We start from the raw sequence: 18315 nt of genomic DNA, 5'->3' as shown, positions 1-18315 counted from the left end.
AGTGCTGGCAGGCAGGGCCCAGGCCACACAGACACTCACGGCATGGCGGTGGCTCAGCTTCTCCAGGAGCGTGAGCGAGAAGAGGCGGGTCACTTGGGCTCTTTTGGCTCCTTCTGGTGTCCTGTGTGCCGGGAAGGGACAGGGAGAGAGCAGGCTGAGCCCCGAGCCACCTCTTCTCTCTTGGGCCCGCTGCTGCCCAACCGTGCCCGCGTGTTCCCGAGGCGCCAGGAGAGCCTACCTGGAAGCGCAGCAGCAGTTGGCCTGGCCCATCCCGCCCGAGACAGGAGGACGCTCGCCGTGGACACAGGAGGTGTCCCAGCCAGTGACAGTGAGGACGCGAAGCCGGGTGCTGGTGTGGGTGCTCGGGCAGAGCTGCCTCTCGCTGCCAGCGCAGCTCTGTCCTGCAGTCTCTGAGGGCTGCTGGCTCCAACTGCCCAACATTCCGAGCCCAACGGAAAGTGGGCGGGGCCCTGGGGGCACCTGCCCCAGTGTGGCCATGGCTGGCCTGCAGCGGGGAGCCCAGAGCAGGGCACAGCAGAGGGGAAGGACCACCTCCCTCCACCTGCTGCCACTGCCCCTTGCCTTGGCATTCACCGCTCCTCCTCTTGCACTAAGGGAACCTCTTCTTTGCTCCAGCCTTTCCCCCAGCTCTCCAGGGCCTGTCACCTCTCAAGGCTGCTCTTGCTCGGAGCGTCATGCTCCAGGACGACTGCCACAACCTAGACCAGCCTCAAGTGCTGCCATGGCTTAGGGAAGGTCAGGAGAATTTTACGAAGGGGTAAAATAAATCCCCAAAAATGTTTCTGTAATGTAAGTTCTTGTGGCCATGGAGAACTTGGCATTGCAACTATTTGCATTGCCTTGTCCTGCTCTTGGTCCTGCCTTACAATGCTCTCAGCTGTAATGTTCACTTCTCTGCCCAGAGAAGTGGTGAATGCCTCATCCCAGAAACATTCAAGGCCAGGTTGGATGGGGCTCTGAGCAACCTCATCTGGTTGGAGATGTCCCTGCTCCTTGCACGGGGGTTGGACTAGATGACCTTTAAAGGTCCCTTCCCACCCAAACCATTCTGTGATTCTATGATTTTAGGGGGGAAGCTGCGACTGAGGTTTCCAATCAGCAGCTATGCAGCGTTGCCTCCTTCTTAGCAAGGAGGTCCCTAAGCCATTGTGGTCGGTCAGGGCTGTGTGTGGCTTTCTCTGGATTCCCTGTGCCCATGCATGGGGCATCCACAGTCAGTCCCATCCTCTGTGGGCAGGTCTCCCTAGGCCACTGCAATAAGGATTACAAGTGCATCTTTTCTCTTTCAAAAATGGGAAGGCCACCTCTTGTTAGGGAGAAAGCGGATGGACAGCAGTCACTAATAATTTAAAATGTACATAGAAAGACCTTCTCACGTGCTGATACTTAAGGATAAAAGCCTTTTTGCAGTTGTCTTCTACATCCTCTAGCAGATGTATATAGGCATGATGCATCATGGGCACGAATGCTCACATTTAAATTCATGAGGTTTGCCTGCAAATCACAATATTTTAAAAATAAATATATATAAAAAGTAGTCCTTTTTACTTGCCACTAGATTTCAGTTCTTAGGAAAGTAGACACATTTTCAAATTGCTAGAATTTGCCTATTTAAAAAAATGCTAGACATTGCCTCTTTAGGAAAAATAAATGTGTGAAAAAAATAAAGCCAGGTACTTGGGAAAGGACAAGTACCTCCAAACTGAAACTGAAAGAAAAAAGACCCACATCATGAGATCCATGATAAAATTGTTGAGCTATGTTAATACTAAAGAAGCCTCAAACAAGACACACCAGGAAAGATCAGCCTCTGAGTCATAAAAATAGTCTGTCCGCTGGGGATGCCTGCAGCTCCCGCCACGACTCTGCAGGTATTACCTCTGCCCACCCCATGACTTTGGACATCACTTCTCCGTAGAAGGGACTGGAACAGCTGAAAGATCATGAACATGCAACAGCCTTCAACCAGCAACTAACGACTTATCTGACCTGCCTTTATGTACACTTTTGGTTCCTGGTGCAGACTACAGTAAACAACCTGCAAGACAAATATTCCTGATACGCATGTGTCCTGCACCAGATGTGCAGCACTTCTGTGTGAGAACAAATGACTCACTCACCAGGACCATCTCCTTAAACACCACTTTACACAATCTCTGTTACTGAGAGCCCCAGAAAACTAACTTCACTGGATTCATGCACAGCCAGAGCTTGAACCCCTAAGGGCAAGACTCAGACCAGAACAATTCAAGGGGCAACACGAAGCAAGGAAGCCACATGAAATAAATGTCAGGGGTGGGGGGTGGTGCTGGATTGCCTCCTCCATCCATGAAGATGCGACAGCGCTAGCCCATGAAAGCACACAGGCGTGCTAAACACCCTCCCCACACTGTCCGTACCGATAACTGTCATTTGCCTTTCCCACGGGTGAGCGTGGGAGGGCAGGCTTGTGAACATTTCCACAGGTACGTAGCACCCCACACTTTAGACTCTGTGTGCAGTGCCAGGGGAATCTGTCCTCGGGACACTGTGAAGCCACGTGGCAAGAGGGAAAGTACAACATCTCCCACTCAGCGTACAACATCTCCACTCTGCTCTCCAGCGCCTTGCAACACACCATCAGCACTGTCCTCTGCCAAGCCGTGCCTTGGGCACTTGCCCAGGGCAAATTCACACAAGGTTGGGTTTGGTCTCCCAGACTTCTGCCTGTGGATTTGCAGTGGCAAAGCTGCAAAGGTCAAAAAACCTCACCCAACCCAAATAATTGTTTATCAGCACCGCAATTCTACTGCAGTAATTCTGAAAAGGAGGAAATTATCTGAACTATTACACACTTGGCTTCAAACACTGAATCAAACTTATTCCCAGACTTTCTCCTCTATCGTATTACTCAGCTTTTTCCAACTCTTACAAAAAACAGGACTTCACTGCCTTGCCACCCAGAAACCAAAGGAAGCTTCCATGAAACCAGCAAACACCTCCCATCTTCTCACCAGTGTCATTAAAAAAGCAAAACAAACCAGAGAGGTTGTACAAGTCAGCCTATAAACCCAGGCGTGAGGAGAGCAATGTCAGTGGTAATGGGGCAAGAAAGGCAGGGCAATTATACCACACCAAAATTGCGATCATGCTGCATTCCTTTCCAGTGAAGGCCAGCTAAGAATTAGGTACACCTTTTTAAATCATCAAAGGGAGTGGCTGGAAGATACAAGGTGCTGGGATTAAGATGAAGTTCTGGGTTTGCCAGTTCTCGGCAATGGCTTTGGTGGCTGGGCTGGGCGTGTCATTAACTGTTCCCAAACGATGTTCACACCATGTCACTTCTTTCTAATCTTTATACAACTCTCAGTATTTCGAGAGTCCCTGGCTCCCACTAAGCAAAGGGCTGTACAAACCCAGAAGCAGAAGACAATACCTATCCACAAGGTTTTTTGTACTTGGTCAATCAGTCAAATTCAGTAACTTTTACTTCAGCACTACTTCAGTGGAGCACAAACATTTACCATGTTGCTCCAGCTACTACCACGAGGTCTGCAAGCTCAGGTCCTCAAGCATGAAACCTCAAGAGCTTGCCTGTGAGAAGGCTGGTACAAATACTGAACGGGGCCCATTTCCTGCAGACAATTTAAGAAGGACTGCATGGGTGAGGGAACCCATTTGGTTCAGACCACTCCCTTTTTCAGAAGAACAAGTGTAGGAGCTTAGAAGGCAGCACTCACCCTGCAGCCCTTTGCAGAGGGGAACCTGCTGGGAAGCTGGGTTTTGAGAAGGCTCCTCCATGGGTGGGAAGCAGAGTACTGCCCAGAAGCACAACCCTACTGCACAGACTGCTGGGCAGTCCAGAGGCAGGTAGTCCTTTTCTGCTGGAGAACACCTCCCTAGGAGAAACCACAGGAGCTGCCATCACACCGGCAGGACAGCGGCACACAGAGGCAGAGCTCCTTCTCTGCCTGCCTCACCTTGTTTCTGGTGCAAACAGGATTTTCAATGTTCTCCTGGGCTGTTATGGGGTGAGAGAACACGGCATAGAAACAGAAAGGCACAGACTACCAGCGCCTTAAAAACACGGGAACGTCCTCCTCCATCGTAACTTCATACTGCAGGTTGTTCCAGTCAATCTTTCCATGGCCAACAAAACAAACGTTGCATTTGTGCTAGTTTTCAGAAAACATGCCAAAAAAGACAAACACAAGGCAAAGCAGCTAGCCAAATGGCCAAGTCTTGCTATTTAATTATTTCAAAATGAAAAAGTTCCATTTCAACCAGCCACAAAACAAAGACATAATGACAACCTCTCTCCTCACAAGAATTCATGCTTTGGCACAGACAACTGGCTGGCCTGATTTTGTGTCCAATAAATTTAATCTTATCTAATAAAGTGGCTCCCTGTACAGCAGAGGAAAAGATGAGGTGTTCTGAAAAGAGCTCTTTGGACATCGTTTAACAGTGTACCACTAAATAAAAATAAAAAGCTTTGGGAGACTTCTGTTCTCTCTTAGGCCAACAGAAGAAAAAAGCGTAATGCAGCTGGCATCAGCACCGGTGAGGTGAGCAGTACACGGGAGCTGACAAAACCATCCAGCTAACTCTGGTTCCTCTTTGTGGTGAATTTGTGAACACGCTCAACTCACCACTCCAAAGCCAACTGTTTGTCATGTGCGATGGTTTCATGTTACTGTGCTGTTTACGAATTCAGTCTCCTGGCAGTGTTTGAGGAAGGTGCTTTTCCATGTGGTGACGGCTGACACACAGTGTTTTGGCATGAAGAAAACAGTGCAGTGGTTTTCCCATGCCGAGACCTGGGCTACAGGGATGCCCGCTGCCTTTGTGTCCAGCTGTGCTGCTACAACTGAAGAAGCCATGACTTCTGTACATGACTTCCAGCAGAGCTCTATGCACAAACATAAGCTTTTATGAGCCATCTCCAGCCAGGCATTGCGAGATGAAAACATCCCCAAATTAGCGGGGACTACTGAAAAAGTAACCAAGCGTCTAAACACTTGCACAATCTGTACTTGTTCTCAGTAGCTCTTGATTTCTCAAATGGCATCACCTACTGATTGCGAGCGTTTCCCAATGGACACACACTGTCCTACTGAAACCCTAAATATTGCAGTGACTTAGCATCTTCTACTCCACTTCACTCAAGGTGAGTAATTAAACCTCACAGCGCCTCAGAGGAGGAAGGACAGTGACATTCACCAACCCAGCCCAATGTGCGGGTAAGAGGCACGAAAAGCCAAGCGACCCGTGCGAGGTCCAGCAGAAAGCAGGCCAAGCCCAATCACTGTGTCATGTCACAAAAGAGATATTCATGCCACCAAATCCCGGTGGCGAGGAAGTGAGAAGAAAGCCTTCCTCGACCCTCCCTCGTCAGGACCCTAAACTCGTCAACAGGATCATTACAGCATGCTTGCTGGGACAAGTCATTTCTGCCGTGGTAAAGGCGAGGGATTCCTGGCATTGCACGGTGGCCGCGAGCAGGGCTGGTGGCCTTGGTTGGAGCAGGGGACACCCACAAACACCGCCACGTTGCATAACTAGGGACACGGCATGTAAATAGGAGCTCCCGCTCTGCGAGGAGCCACATCGACAGCCAGGCGACTTATGCAATTACCCTGTCTCGTTAGGAGGCTGGCGGGGAGGATTTCAAGGGAGCTGCTGCCTGACTTGGCCAAGAGCCTGCAATTCGCCCAGCAGCTCGCCCAGCAGCCGCCACGGGCCATGCCACCCTCCTCTGGCGGGAGATGTCTCCCACCAAAAGCAGCCGCTCAACCCACCCGAGGGTCCAGGCTGCAGGGCAGGGCACGGAGGGGAGCGGGGTGACAGTTCATTATTTTGGGAGGGGGACTGAGACGTCTCTCCACCTCCGGAGAAGGGGAGTTACCCAAGACGCCCGGCTTAGACTCTTCGCTGGGGTATCCATGCTCAGAAACCAAGGTGGTCCCTGAAATAAAAGGAGCGGAGCTCTTGCGGCCCCTCTCCAAGCACCCATCACCTGCAGGCCCCACGCGAGGGGGCCCCGCCATCACGGAGGCCGCCAAGGGCCTAGCCCAGGCCCCCCCACCGCACCCCCCCGCCCTGCTCCAGCCGCCTCCCCCTCAGCGGGGCCGCGGCCGGGCCCGGGTCTCCCCGCTCAGAGCCAGGCCCTACGCCCCCTCCAGCCGGGTCCCGCCGCGGGGCAAAGCTGCGGAGCGGAAGAAGCGGCAACAGCCCCCGCCCTGCCCGGCTCCCCCCCAGGCCAGGGGCTGGGCTCCCCACCGGGCGAGGCAGAGCCGGCCACCTCCCCTCCTCTTCCTCCTCCTCCTCCTCCTCGCTTTCCTACTTCTGCACCGGCTCCGCGCCCGCTCCGGCTCCGCCGCTGCCCCTCAACCGCCGGGGCTGCCACACAGTCCCCCTCCCTCCATCCCCCCCTCCCTCTCCCCCGCCCCCGCCGGTTCCCCCCCCGCTCCGCCCCGTCCCCAGCGCCGCCGCTGCTGCTTCCACAAGATGGCGGGGACCGTGGCCGAGCGGGACGCGCTGGTGAGTGCCGCTTTGCTCCCTCCCCGGGGCTCCGGGACGGGGACCGGGACAGGGACAGGGGTGGGGGGCAACGGGCATCGCAGGGCAGGGCCCCCACGGCGGGCACCTGCGGAGCGGAGCGGGGGGGTGGCTGGGAGGGGCTCTGCCCGCCCCTGTCTCAGCGCTCTCCTTTTACCTGCAGAAAATAGAGGACGGGCATTTAAACAACTCCCTGGGATCCCCGGTGCAAGCTGATGTGTACTTCCCGCGCCTGGTAAATCACCTTTATTTGGGTTTTTTTTTTTTGGCGGGGGGGATTTTTTTTTTTTTTTTTTAATCCCTTTACCTCTCCTCCCCCGGCCGCACCACGGCGGCCGCTGCTGATGCCGAGTTGACCCTCGCCACCCTCCCCGCTGTCCTTTCCAGATCGTCCCCTTCTGTGGGCACATCAAAGGAGGAATGAGGCCGGGCAAGAAGATTTTAGTTATGGGCATAGTGGACCTCAACCCCGAGAGGTAACACCCGGGCAGGGCTGCCCGCCCCGGGGGGCGCAGGGCCTGGGGAAGGGGCGAGTGGGGGGGGGAGGAGGCCACACGCATACACACAAACACACGGATCCCTCCTTTCTGGAAAAAGGGATTATTTTTATCACTTTAAATATAGCGTGCTGATTTCTCCTTTGACCCATAGAGGGGGCATTTCTTTAAGGGATCCTGTTTCCCATCGTTTCCCATGGGAGTAAATGAGCATATAGAGCATATATATATACATACACACACACATATATGCACGACACACATGTATGCACATATATATATATATATATATGTATATACTATGTCCATGTTCTTGTCCCTGCTGAGCTTTTGGCACATTCCCTGAATGAGCTGAGCCGTCATCCTTCCCATGCCGCTATACCGTCAGTGGCTTTAATAAGCTGAGAAATGAGACCGGTGGCATTTGGGGCTTATTTGCTTGTTGTTTCTGGCTGATTGAAAGCCGTTCTGTTTGTGTTGCAGCTTTGGCATCAGTCTGACTTGCGGGGAGTCAGAAGATCCTCCCGCGGATGTAGCTATTGAACTGAAAGCTGTGTTTACAGACAGACAGTTTATCAGAAACTCTTGTGTAGCCGGAGAATGGGGGGAAGAGCAATCGTCTATTCCTTATTTTCCGTTTATACCGGACCAGCCTTTTCGGGTGAGTACCAGGATGACACCAGCATGCTCTCTATCTGACAAATTGTAATATGTTGCAGCAGAACCCAGCTTGCCTCTCGTGAAATCACAGCATAGCCCGCACTTCTCCGGTTGAGACACCAGTTGCTGGATTGTTTGTATCAATCAGAAGTTGCACAGAGATTGCAACTGCAGGCAGTTCAGTTGGGGCTACGAACACCTCACCGGGGTGCTATGACAACTCAGAGGTTGTAATACTGTGTGATGAAGCGCACTTCCTCAGCTTAATTTTATAGCTATAAATTAAAAAGTACCTCTATGTTATTAGTGCATTACAAGTTATTACTGGAGAATGTAAACACTCTGTGAGACTGCTGTATGTTTTGATGTTTTTTTTAATGGATGTAGTGTTCGCAGTTTAGTGCAGCTAATAAGGATCTTGTTCATCCGTTGTCTCTAGGGATGTTACGCTGAGGTTGACCGTAGCCCTTCGTGTTAGCAGATTAAACAGTTCAGCAATAGTGGTATTCTTTTCTGAACCCTGTCACATTTAAGTCTGTAGTCACTTGAAAATGGTGTACGTGGAAATGCTCTGGTGCAAAGGATGGACTGAATTGACCTAGAAGCAGATTCCCATCTGTAGTGTTTATGGTTATGTGAAGATGTCTTTGCAAATCAGGACTAACAAAGTATGCAGCTGCAGAGGGCTGCTTCTCTCTCAGCAGCTTCACTACATTGAGGAAAAAAGGCTGCCTGCCTTTCTCCATGTGGCTGACCCAGAAAAACCCTCCTCCTCCTTCCCACCCCTCTTATGAAACCTCACTGGCCCCTCTGCTAAATGCCAATGCTCTGACCAGCTGCCAAACTCTCTTAATCCTTCTTGTCCCCAAGATAATCTCCCCCAACCCCAAAAGCTCACCATCTCCCCAGATGCTTGGGCTTTGAGAGGGTGTTTATGACCGGTTTTGCTGCAAATTGATTGCGCTCTACTTGCTTCCACAAGCTCTCCCATCAGAACTGGCAACACCCTTTGGTGCATGTGGGAAATGCACTTGAAAGGGCTTGGAGGCTCGGTCCGGCTCTGGTTGGGAGGGTTGTACTGCCTGCTGCAGTGGGTGGAGGCTGCGCCCTCAGACAAGCCAGACAAATTACCCAGAGCATGTTTTGTGAGTGTCCCACCAGCGACAGCTGATATCAGAGGACAACAATATTGCACGTTTGGCATGAGATACTATAGAAAGGGAGTTGTTGTTCTTTTTCTTCTTTTTTTTTTTTTCCTCTATCTTTTTTTTTTTTCCCCCCAAGTACACAAATGGAATTTAGGCTCCCAGTTGACTTAGTACCTTTGATGGTCTTCCTCTTGGTGAATAAATTAGACTATTAAGTGTTCTCGCCAATTACTTGTGATCCAGTCCAATTACTGTTCTGGCATGGCCCAGGGTGATCCGAAAGAATGGATCGTCAGCAGTGTTGAGGCTAACCATATCTTTTACATAACAAGGCCTAAGGCTGGATGCACCTGCCGCAGTGACACAGGAGCGGAGCGGCAGCACAGGCGCTTCCCTTTTACGTGGTGCGCTACCAGGTCCCTGGGAGCCTAAGCTCTCCTGGACTGTCTGCCGCCACTTCTCCCGCTGCAACGTGCCCCAAGTCAGTTGGGTTTTGGCTCGCTCAGTTTGTCACTGGCCCCATTCCCATTTTTATGTCCTGTAATAGCAGCAGTCAAGTGCCTGGAAGCAGCACTTCACTCCAGACTACCAGCCTCTTGAAATGACCCAGGATTTACATGTGGCTTCCCTGCAGATTTTCTTCTTAGCCTGTCTGGACCTGGAGGTCTCCGACAGCCTGTACAAGGAGCGCACGTTCTGTGCCTTCATATCCCTGCCTCCTGACAGGGCAGCTTCAGCGAAGCTGAACTAAGGGGCACACTCTCAAGCCACCCCTAACTTCAGCAATCTCCCAACCTGTCCAAGCCTGTTCAGCTCCAGGCTTTGTTGCTTTTCCAGATTATTTCTGCAGGGCTGTACGAGGGATGAGCTGTGTCCCTCCCTGATCGTGCCTCGCGCGAGCTATCTATCTGAATTCAAGCCATCCTGCACTGCCTTTCCCTTGCTGCGGCCTCAGTATGGAGTCTAATCCAACAGGGAGTCCTGGGCTGTCTGCAGCCACAATAGTGAAGGCTTTTTAGTGTTGCAGCAGCTCTGAGTATGTGCGGGAGGGGAGGGCAAACCTATCCCCTCCTGTCGTGTTTGCTCCCTTCCAGTAAATTAACGGAAGAGTGTAAAGCATTGCAGAGGGAACTGCTCCCTCATTCTGCAGCAAAAAAAAAAAGTCTGCAGCAAGGAATGCAATATTTGGGATGGAGATACAATTTCTTCCCCCTATAATTAGCAGTTTGAGTCTGTTTCTGGCATTATTCCAAGAGGCAAAACCTCCCTGATGCCAGTGGGACTGGGTTACAGAGTCCTTCCCGCCACAGCAGTGTGAGATTGCATTAACGTCCCTGTGAAATAGGAGCAGATCCATCGTAATGTAACTGGTGTCATCGGAGCAAACTGGTCTCAGCCCCGGCTGTTACGTGGCACATAAGTAGCAAAACGTGTAACTGCACCTTAAAGTGCTCTTTGTATTCTGTGGAACAACTTCCTAGTTACGCTGTGAACAACATGCTTCATAATTTTATTTTTTACAGGTTGAGATACTTTGCGAGCATCCCCGTTTTAGAATATTTGTGGATGGACATCAGCTCTTTGATTTTTACCACCGTATTGAAACACTGTCAGCAATTGACACGATAAAGATAAATGGAGATCTTCAGCTTACAAAACTTGGCTGAGCTTGTTAGGACTGTAGATTCCAAACCGGCTCAGGTGCCATCGTCCGTTTGGAGAAGTGACAGCCGGCTCTGGACACAGCTATGGTAGGAAGACTGCCCCGTTCCCTTTCCACATGCAGTTCTTCACTCCTGTGCTGATGAACCGGGCTGTTGTTTATCCTAATGAAGAACGTTGTTGGTTAATAGACATTGAGCCATTTTTCTTGGATCAAAATAGCCCACCTGTGCTGGATAATCAAATTGGAATGGATTCAGAAAGACTTGCAGTCTTGTTTCAAATCTCACAGAAAGGCAATTTCTGAAATGCAGCGCTAAAACTGGTTACTGAACAGCAGTGACAACAACAACAACAACAACAAAAAAGTTTTTCTTTGGCAAATATTGTTTCTGCACTGAAGTGGAGTAGTGTAGCACAACATAGGGCCACGCGCTGACGTCCTTACCCGGGGCCTGAGCCTGGTTCCATGGAAATCAATGGCAAAACTCCCACTCACTTTAACGGGGTACAATCAAACTGTCTAGTCCTTAGTCAAGCACAGTTCCCACTGATTTCTATGTGTTTTTTGCACACGCCTGGGGGCCAGCTCTTCTGCTGGTGTAAATCAGCATTACCTGCATTTTGCTGATTGCTCCCAGCTGCTGATTTGGCCCAAGGACTGTGCAAAAACTGAATGAGGGTATGAGGACACAGCCTGTAAATTTTAGTCAGGGTATTTGCATAGAATGTAGATTGTTACAAGTTTTTGCACATTGTATTGTTAATACAATTTTTAAAGCTTATCTGTAGTTTATTTATTTATACTCATTGTATGTATTATTAGTGAAAATGAACAATCTTACGGATGGTTAAGAACAGCAAAGTGTAAACATTTTGAATGTACAAAATGTCTTAGGTTCTTTGGGTAAACTTTACATATAATCCTTGAAAAATGATATTTCCTATCGAACGTGTAGTTACATTTGAATGGAGCCCTCTAGGCCCTGAGAAAATGTGGGCATGGTAGTTGGTGGGGGTGGGGGGAACTCTGCGTAGTCACTAGAAACTGGTTTTCAGGGCTTTACTAACTTTGCTGCACAGGATACGTTTGGGTTAAAGTCGATCCACTTTGAAAACTTAAACAGCAAATTTGTAGGTTTTAACTGTACTTTTATAACCTGAGAAAAAGTTAAATTGGGCAGTCTCTTAGTTCAGAAAGAGAACCAGCCTCTTTCCAGGGGAGATGGGAGATTTTTTTGCACTTGTTTGACAACATATTCGGCCTTTGATATGACAATTAAAACTTGTCTAGACAGCCAAGTTATTAATGCTTGAAAATCAGCTACTGCACATGAATAATAACTTTTCAAGTAGCTTTTTAAATAGTAAGTATAGCTGTATAAACACAGTCATTGAGCTACACTATAAATGAACACAGACACTTTTCTTCACTGCTTTAGGACTAAATACACTTTTTTTTTCCTTGGCTGCTCACAATAGACTATAGCAGGTCTTTCTGAGTAGTTATAGTCATGATATAAACATATATTTAGGCAATTTTGAAAACATGTAATATAGGGACTTTCTAAGACACAGAATACAAAAACATCCTTTGTAGCACAGTATTAAAAAAAAAAAAAAAGAGAAGAATCTCACAAACAGAACTATGTTAAACCTGCAATAAAGCTGTGGTTTAAAGCAACCAGAACTGGAATATCCAAACTTAAGGGTAGAATGCCAGTTTGAAAGCCTCATTTTGTGCTAATTTGGCCTACAGTTAAGAAGCCTTAGGCTGCAAGCTGAAATTCCAACTGTGGCTCTAGTCCAAAGCCTGTTGAGGTCAATCAGAGTCCTCTGAGCACAGAAGCCTGATTCTTATTTCATGCAAGTGCAAATCTCTTTGTAAAGCCAGGGAGGTGCTGCTGCTGCTGCAGACAAGTTAAGAATCGGGCTGCCACATATAAAATACAAGTTAAAAATGGACTTTTTAGCCTGAACATTGACATTCCCTGACTTTTCCTCCTTTTTCCAAATTAAGAGAGAACTTGTTGTTTCCCAGATGATCTTTTTATCTGGTGTGTGGCTTTTAAGTTGTACATCAGATTCTATTTGTACTCCAGATTGAATCTTGATATGACATGTTCCTGTCTTGCTCTGTTTTTACTCTTCCACATGATACATGATGACTGTGTCATTTTCCATTGTATAAAGAATGCTGACAGTTGTTTCGGTACAAAATATATTCTTTAAAATGATGATGATGATAATAAAAATCCAAGGGAAAGGTGCTTCTTCATGAGGTGTTTGGATTTTTCTCCAGCTTGGAAATGCTCTGTGGTTCCAAAGCAGATGCAGGCAGAAGATTAATTCTGTTTGGAGAGATATTTAGCACCCTCCTTGCCTCGTGCTTTCTCTCACTAAATATGTATAGCCAGGGTTGCTGATGCAGTGCCGTTGCCTGAGGCTGTCCTGCTAGTGCAGCAGCCCAGAAGTAGGAGGCTGGAGAGATTAAGTAGCACCATGACCCTACAGTAGCACAAAACCAAAACGGATCTCCCTGACAGCACAAGGCCGGTAGAGATTTCCCCTCTATGCCTTTACTGTAGCCCGGAAGAAGCAATTTGTCTGACCTGAACTTTCAGCTGCTTGGGATTCCTTGGGTAGGTTAGCACAGGCTGCAGACTTTTGTTATCCTGCACGGGCTCGGCACAGCACAGTGCCTACACCAGGGATGCCGAGATGAACTCGATGCAGCACCCTGTCAGTGGCATCTCTGTCAGAGGCAAGGGCCCAGTGATACCACCTTGCCTCTGCTCCCACATACTGCACTGGGCACCCCATTTGTTCCTGCTCCAGTAGTTTTCTGTCTTGGGGAAAATGCTTTTTTGAGCCTGATTCGGGTTTCAGCTTTGTGTAACTCCCCTGACTGTGGTGCCTACCACCTGATTCTTCTGCCCTGTTGTGGTTTCTGAGCCAGGCTTTGAGGCAAGAAGGGCTGTGAACCCACTTCCGACAGGTTGTGGTTTGGCTGAGAGCTCAGGAAGGGCGGAAAATCACAGTTACGGCTTCCCCATCTATCTGTCTGTCTGTCTAACACCAGTTTGGAAGCCTTTTTATTTTTCTTTTTCTCTTGGGCAGTACCAGGCTATGGCAGGCAAAAGAAGGATGATGTCTATGTAACCAAGGGCTATTCCACGTGTGCTTGGCTTACGTTGGCTGATGGTGTTCAGAAGCAACTGCTGAACACTTCCACGTGCAGTGTAAGTCAGAGAAAGCTGAGGCCTTAAATGTTTCTGTTCAGTTGGACTTTGAGCCAAAACCAAATGTTTAAAATGGGAGACTGTGCTGCAAAATCTATATCTGAATTCTTTGGTCTCCACAATTTAGGGATTATCCAGATCTTAATTTTGGATGTAAGCCCTACCAGACCTGAAATAAGACTCTTTCCAAACTGGGCCAGGTTTTCAGAATGTTTTTCAGTAGGGACTGTCAGCTTCTTGGAAGCTGCAGTTCTTCAGGACTAAGTGAGTGTGTGAACCAACTTTTGAATTTATTAGTTGAATATTTCCATGGTTTCCTCTGAATGAGGAAGTTAATTCTGAATTGAAAGAAGCCTTGAATGGGTAAAACCCATGTGGAGTGGAATCCCTCAACTTAGCATAGCTTTATTTTTTCCAAAGAGGAAAAAGCAAAATACCAACCAAAAAGCCACAACCAAATTATTTAGTTATGTTTGGAATGGGCTGTGATAAAGCTGATTTAATTTTTTTTAAAAAAAAAAAAAAAGAGGTTATTGTCTACTCAGAAAGAGCCTTGAAATACTTCAGTATCATGTGAGGTAGTCTGTGTCTAAAGATATTTCACATAAACGCTTTTTTCACAGCCAAGTTGTTAAAAATGTTACAAAATACCTTCTTTTTGTGTCACAATTAGAAATGTTTGCCCCACCTCGAAAGAACATTTTGTACTAAATATTCATATGTTGTCTCTGTGAACTTGCACTAACATATATTACATTCTCCCTCCCCTCCTTGACTAGCTTGAGAAGAAATAGGCGTAATATTGCTAAACCGGTTGAATGTGACATCTGCTTGAGGCATAGCATCTTTCTCAAGGGCTGTTTTGAGTAAACAGGCTGAAAACCAAAGGGAGAGCCTGATTCACCATTCTGCTGTGCCAGCTTTCCACCCCTGTCACTCTTCTGCTGAGACTGAAGCCCTGCGATTTTAATGTCAGGGAGCAGCACTGAGATTTTTATCTTCTGGGATTTAAAACTATTCACTGTGGAGGAAACAAGAACGGAATAGCTGCAGCGCTCTCGAAGTTGGTAGTAGGGTTGGGGTAGCATGATGTGCCGTAGTCCTAACGGAGCGCGAGTTCACAGGGAGGTAGTGGGCATTTCAGAGCCAGCCAACAGCACAGGCTGCAGAGCTGCGTGACGGTTTCCCTGGATAGACATTAGCTGCCACCTTCTGCAACCCCATACCAGGACACGCAGCAAAAAAACCAGCGTTGCTTACAAGTTTGGAAGGCATGACTGGGTTCATGTTCCTACTCGCCTTTTTGAAAAGAGGCTCTCAAATAAATACTAGGAAAATTTAGCAGTAGCCATGCCACAGAGGTATTTTTTTCCCCACAGACATTCAAGCAGTGTATCTGATGTGGGGCTCATCTTGCCTCCCACACACAAAAAGTGCTCCTCACAGAAATCTACAGCACTGCTTTCTGCACTGAGGCTGGTTACAGTGACCTCTCCATGCAGAAAACTGCAGAACTGCAACTCCGGCTGAGCCAGTTAGCTGGCGGCTCTACCCAAACTCCCAGCACCCCTGGAATTGATAAGACAGTCTGAGGAACAAGAATCAGGCTGAGGGCAGCCCTAAATGCTCACTGTGATAAGCACAGAAGTTAAGAAGAAAAGCTAGGAACAGTTTAGTGACCTGGTGAGATTTTTTGTAATCATAGGTACTGTTCTGATTTTCTCATGTGGATCAGAACGTGTACAGGTAAAAGTCACTTTGCAATGAATGGTGTTTGGGGTTAGAACCAAGGCCAACCCAAACAGGGAGAAAAAATGAGCTGCAGACGCTTTATCTGGCTTTGATACGCCCTCCCAGCTCCTCCCAGCAATCACTGCTGTTATGAACATACACAATTACTACAACAAGGAGATTCAGCAGCATGTAAAAGATCAAAATAATAAACTCATACTTTGCCACAGGTCCTCCCTAGCTTCTGTTGCTAAGCCTCTCCACCTGTCTGTCAACAAATAACTATATCCTGCTGCTTTTAAAATCTGTGGCAAAATTCCCTTTGACTTACATGGAAATAGGTCCATCAGAAAAGGGGCATTTCTAGCTCTCCCTCTCCAGCTATTTTCAGCTGGGGCATACTCTAAAAATCTGTTCTTTCATTCTCCTGAGTTTATTTTTAAGTATGAATAGAGGACTATTTCTATCTGCATTATCCATTTGAGCAGAGTCAACCAAAAGCATAGCCCCTCTCTGCTGCAGGAACGCTGGCTTTGCAGTTAGCCGATGAAATGTCTTACATTTGTTACCTTCTGCTTTTAAAAGTGAGGGTGTGCACAAAATGACCGGGCAATAATAGTAGTATGTATCATTCACCACAGATCTATTTTTATGTGTTGTGCCAATTTCATAAAGAACTTTTAATAACAATAAAATGTGAAATCTTCACTAAGTGTTTCTGTCTTTTATCTGAATTATTAATGCTCATTACACACCCTCTTGAGTCTTTTAACATCTGGTTTCTTTTATTTTCTGACTTTTTGTCAGATGTAGCTAATTCTTTCCCTCATAAAACTGTAGTGTGAAATTTTGGAATGGGATGTGCGGCTTTGGTAGCAGCTTCTGTAAAACTCCTTTACAGCTTAAACACACAGTACAGAACAATCAAATAACTTCATTAGAGGAAAGAATAGCTTGCTTACTCATGCAAAACTCCCGCTGACATCACCGGGCAGTGTAAGCCTCAGGAGCTAACAGGCACAACTCAGACCTTACGGCCAGGCCATGAGACACAGACAGCTGATCACTTTTGCACAGGACCAAACAGCCCGTCAGCAGCGTAACTCACAGGGGCGCTCAAGTTCACTCTGGTGGGACTGGGTTCACGGGTGAGGGTTACACGGTGAGTAGAACCACCAGATCACCTCTAGCCACATGTTATTATGAGATTCAGTGCTTCACTTGTTGGCATGATCCTAACTAAAGTCCATATTGACCTGAGGAAGCTTCAAGATCTCAGCTTCTTCCAGTTAAAGCTACTGGAACAATTCTGCATGACACAAATGGGAAAGGATTACGCCTTACATCCAGTTGTGACTGTAAAAAGTGAGTGAGGTTTCTGAGGGAAACCTCAACCTCTGAACAGCGCAGAAGCAGCAGATGAATGGGATTTGAACACAGCTGGTTCTGTGGGTTTTCTCCTGATAAAATTATTATGAATCAGATGCTTCCCATACAGTTCATTCCAGCTCTAACCCATGAGCATGGATCTGTGGCCATCCCTGCTCAAAGGCAGACTGAAACTGGCCCTTTGTTTACTCTACACAATTGTAAAAGGGGGTATGTTAAGACATTTAGAAATTTCTAGTTAAAACACAGTGTTAGGTAACCTAGATGCAAACCATAAATAAGGAGGAGGGCAGAGGTAAACACACACAACAGTCAGAAATGGCTGTAAATCGTGTAAAGGCAGCATCTATTACCCAGCAGAACAACAGCAGTAGCGTAAGTACTTGGGGGGAATTTTCAAAAGGAGGAATATATACATCCAATTTCATAGAATCATGGAATCATAGAATGGTTTGGGTTGGAAGGGACCTCTAAAGGCCATCTAGTCCAACCCCCCTGCAAGGAGCAGGGACATCTCCAACCAGATCAGGTGGCTCAGATCCCCCTCCAACCTGGCCTTGAATGTCTCCACCGCTTGCATTTCACCACTTGCATCTGTAAACTCCTGCAGAGGCCCTTGAAAAGCTCTTGTCTGACCTGTAATATTGAGTAAACTACAGGCTTAATTTTTGGGGGGAAGGAAGGGAAGTGGTCGCCTACCCACTGAGAGCACCTGATGTGCAAGTGCCATCTGTACTTCTCCCCCATTCAGATCAGTACTAGGGACACCTCACAGCTGGGCCATGTTTCAGCAGAGTGTTTCTGAGCTTGAAGTCAAGCCAACTCATGTTGATGTATTTACCCACGGGAATACCATGAATATGACCCTTTGCTAGCACTGGAGCTTATTTTTAAATTATGACTTTCACCACTCTTCTAAGAATAGAGGTTGGCTCTGAAACATCATGTGGGCTCCAGCATTCTCCAAAGGTTACACATTTCTCATCCTATTCAGGTTTTGAGGCTTCAGTTTCCACACTGGTGCCTTGCTGGACCAGGGCTGTGATGCTGGGGGGGGGGTCATTCTGTGAAAGACCCTGAGAAGGAGGTGTCTTTCAGCAGCTCTCTTCCCAGCTGGCAGAAGGAGACCTGCAAGCCTCCCTCAGCAGTCAGAAGTGACAGCAGAACAGAGCTACGCTGACTCCTGGTTTGTGGAACTGGGCTTCCGTGCGACTCTGAAAGGTAGGAACAAAAGCCTGGTTAAAAACTTCCCTGAAGCTGAACAGTAAATCTCAGCAGCAGAGAAAAGAGGAGGATTTCAGTACTAGGCAATCTGATAATAACAGCAAAGAGCCTTGCTGACCAGAGGCCATGGGCGGGCATAGCTTCAATTGAGCAGTGAGGCAGAGCTCCATGCCACGGAGCAGCCTGTCGCCAAACACTGAT

The 18315-nt window shown here is 47.8% G+C and overlaps 1 protein-coding gene and 1 long non-coding RNA gene across 2 annotated transcripts; one reads left to right on the top strand and one right to left on the bottom strand.

Annotated features, from left to right (window-relative positions):
- Positions 1 to 34: 34 nt before the first annotated feature.
- LOC147601437 (uncharacterized) lies at positions 35 to 3893 on the bottom strand. The gene is made up of 4 exons (XR_015257975.1): positions 3741 to 3893; positions 595 to 1515; positions 239 to 562; positions 35 to 121 (listed from the first exon to the last, which is right to left on the bottom strand). It is a non-coding gene; the product is annotated as an uncharacterized LOC147601437 (long non-coding RNA).
- Positions 3894 to 6252: 2359 nt separating this feature from the next.
- LGALSL (galectin like) lies at positions 6253 to 16209 on the top strand. Its single transcript, XM_086743284.1, has 5 exons — positions 6253 to 6543; positions 6725 to 6796; positions 6949 to 7037; positions 7542 to 7719; positions 10390 to 16209. The coding sequence occupies exons 1-5, from the start codon at positions 6511 to 6513 to the stop codon at positions 10531 to 10533; spliced, it is 516 nt and encodes a 171-aa protein (XP_086599410.1). The 5' UTR covers positions 6253 to 6510; the 3' UTR covers positions 10534 to 16209.
- The last annotated feature ends 2106 nt before the right edge of the window (positions 16210 to 18315 follow it).

Source organism: Chlamydotis macqueenii, chromosome 3 (assembly GCF_036417535.1).
Source record: "Chlamydotis macqueenii isolate bChlMac1 chromosome 3, bChlMac1.mat, whole genome shotgun sequence".
Classification (NCBI taxonomy): Eukaryota; Metazoa; Chordata; class Aves; order Otidiformes; family Otididae; genus Chlamydotis; species Chlamydotis macqueenii.
Note: the sequence above shows the minus strand (reverse complement) of the source record. Positions and strands in the feature narration are given on the sequence as shown.

Excerpts from the sequence above, each read along its gene's own strand:
- LGALSL (XM_086743284.1), top strand. The coding sequence starts at position 6,511 with ATGGCGGGGACCGTGGCCGAGCGGGACGCGCTG. Across the intron at positions 7,038-7,541 it reads GTGGACCTCAACCCCGAGAG|CTTTGGCATCAGTCTGACTT; the intron begins GTAACACCCGGG and ends TTTGTGTTGCAG. Across the intron at positions 7,720-10,389 it reads TACCGGACCAGCCTTTTCGG|GTTGAGATACTTTGCGAGCA; the intron begins GTGAGTACCAGG and ends TATTTTTTACAG.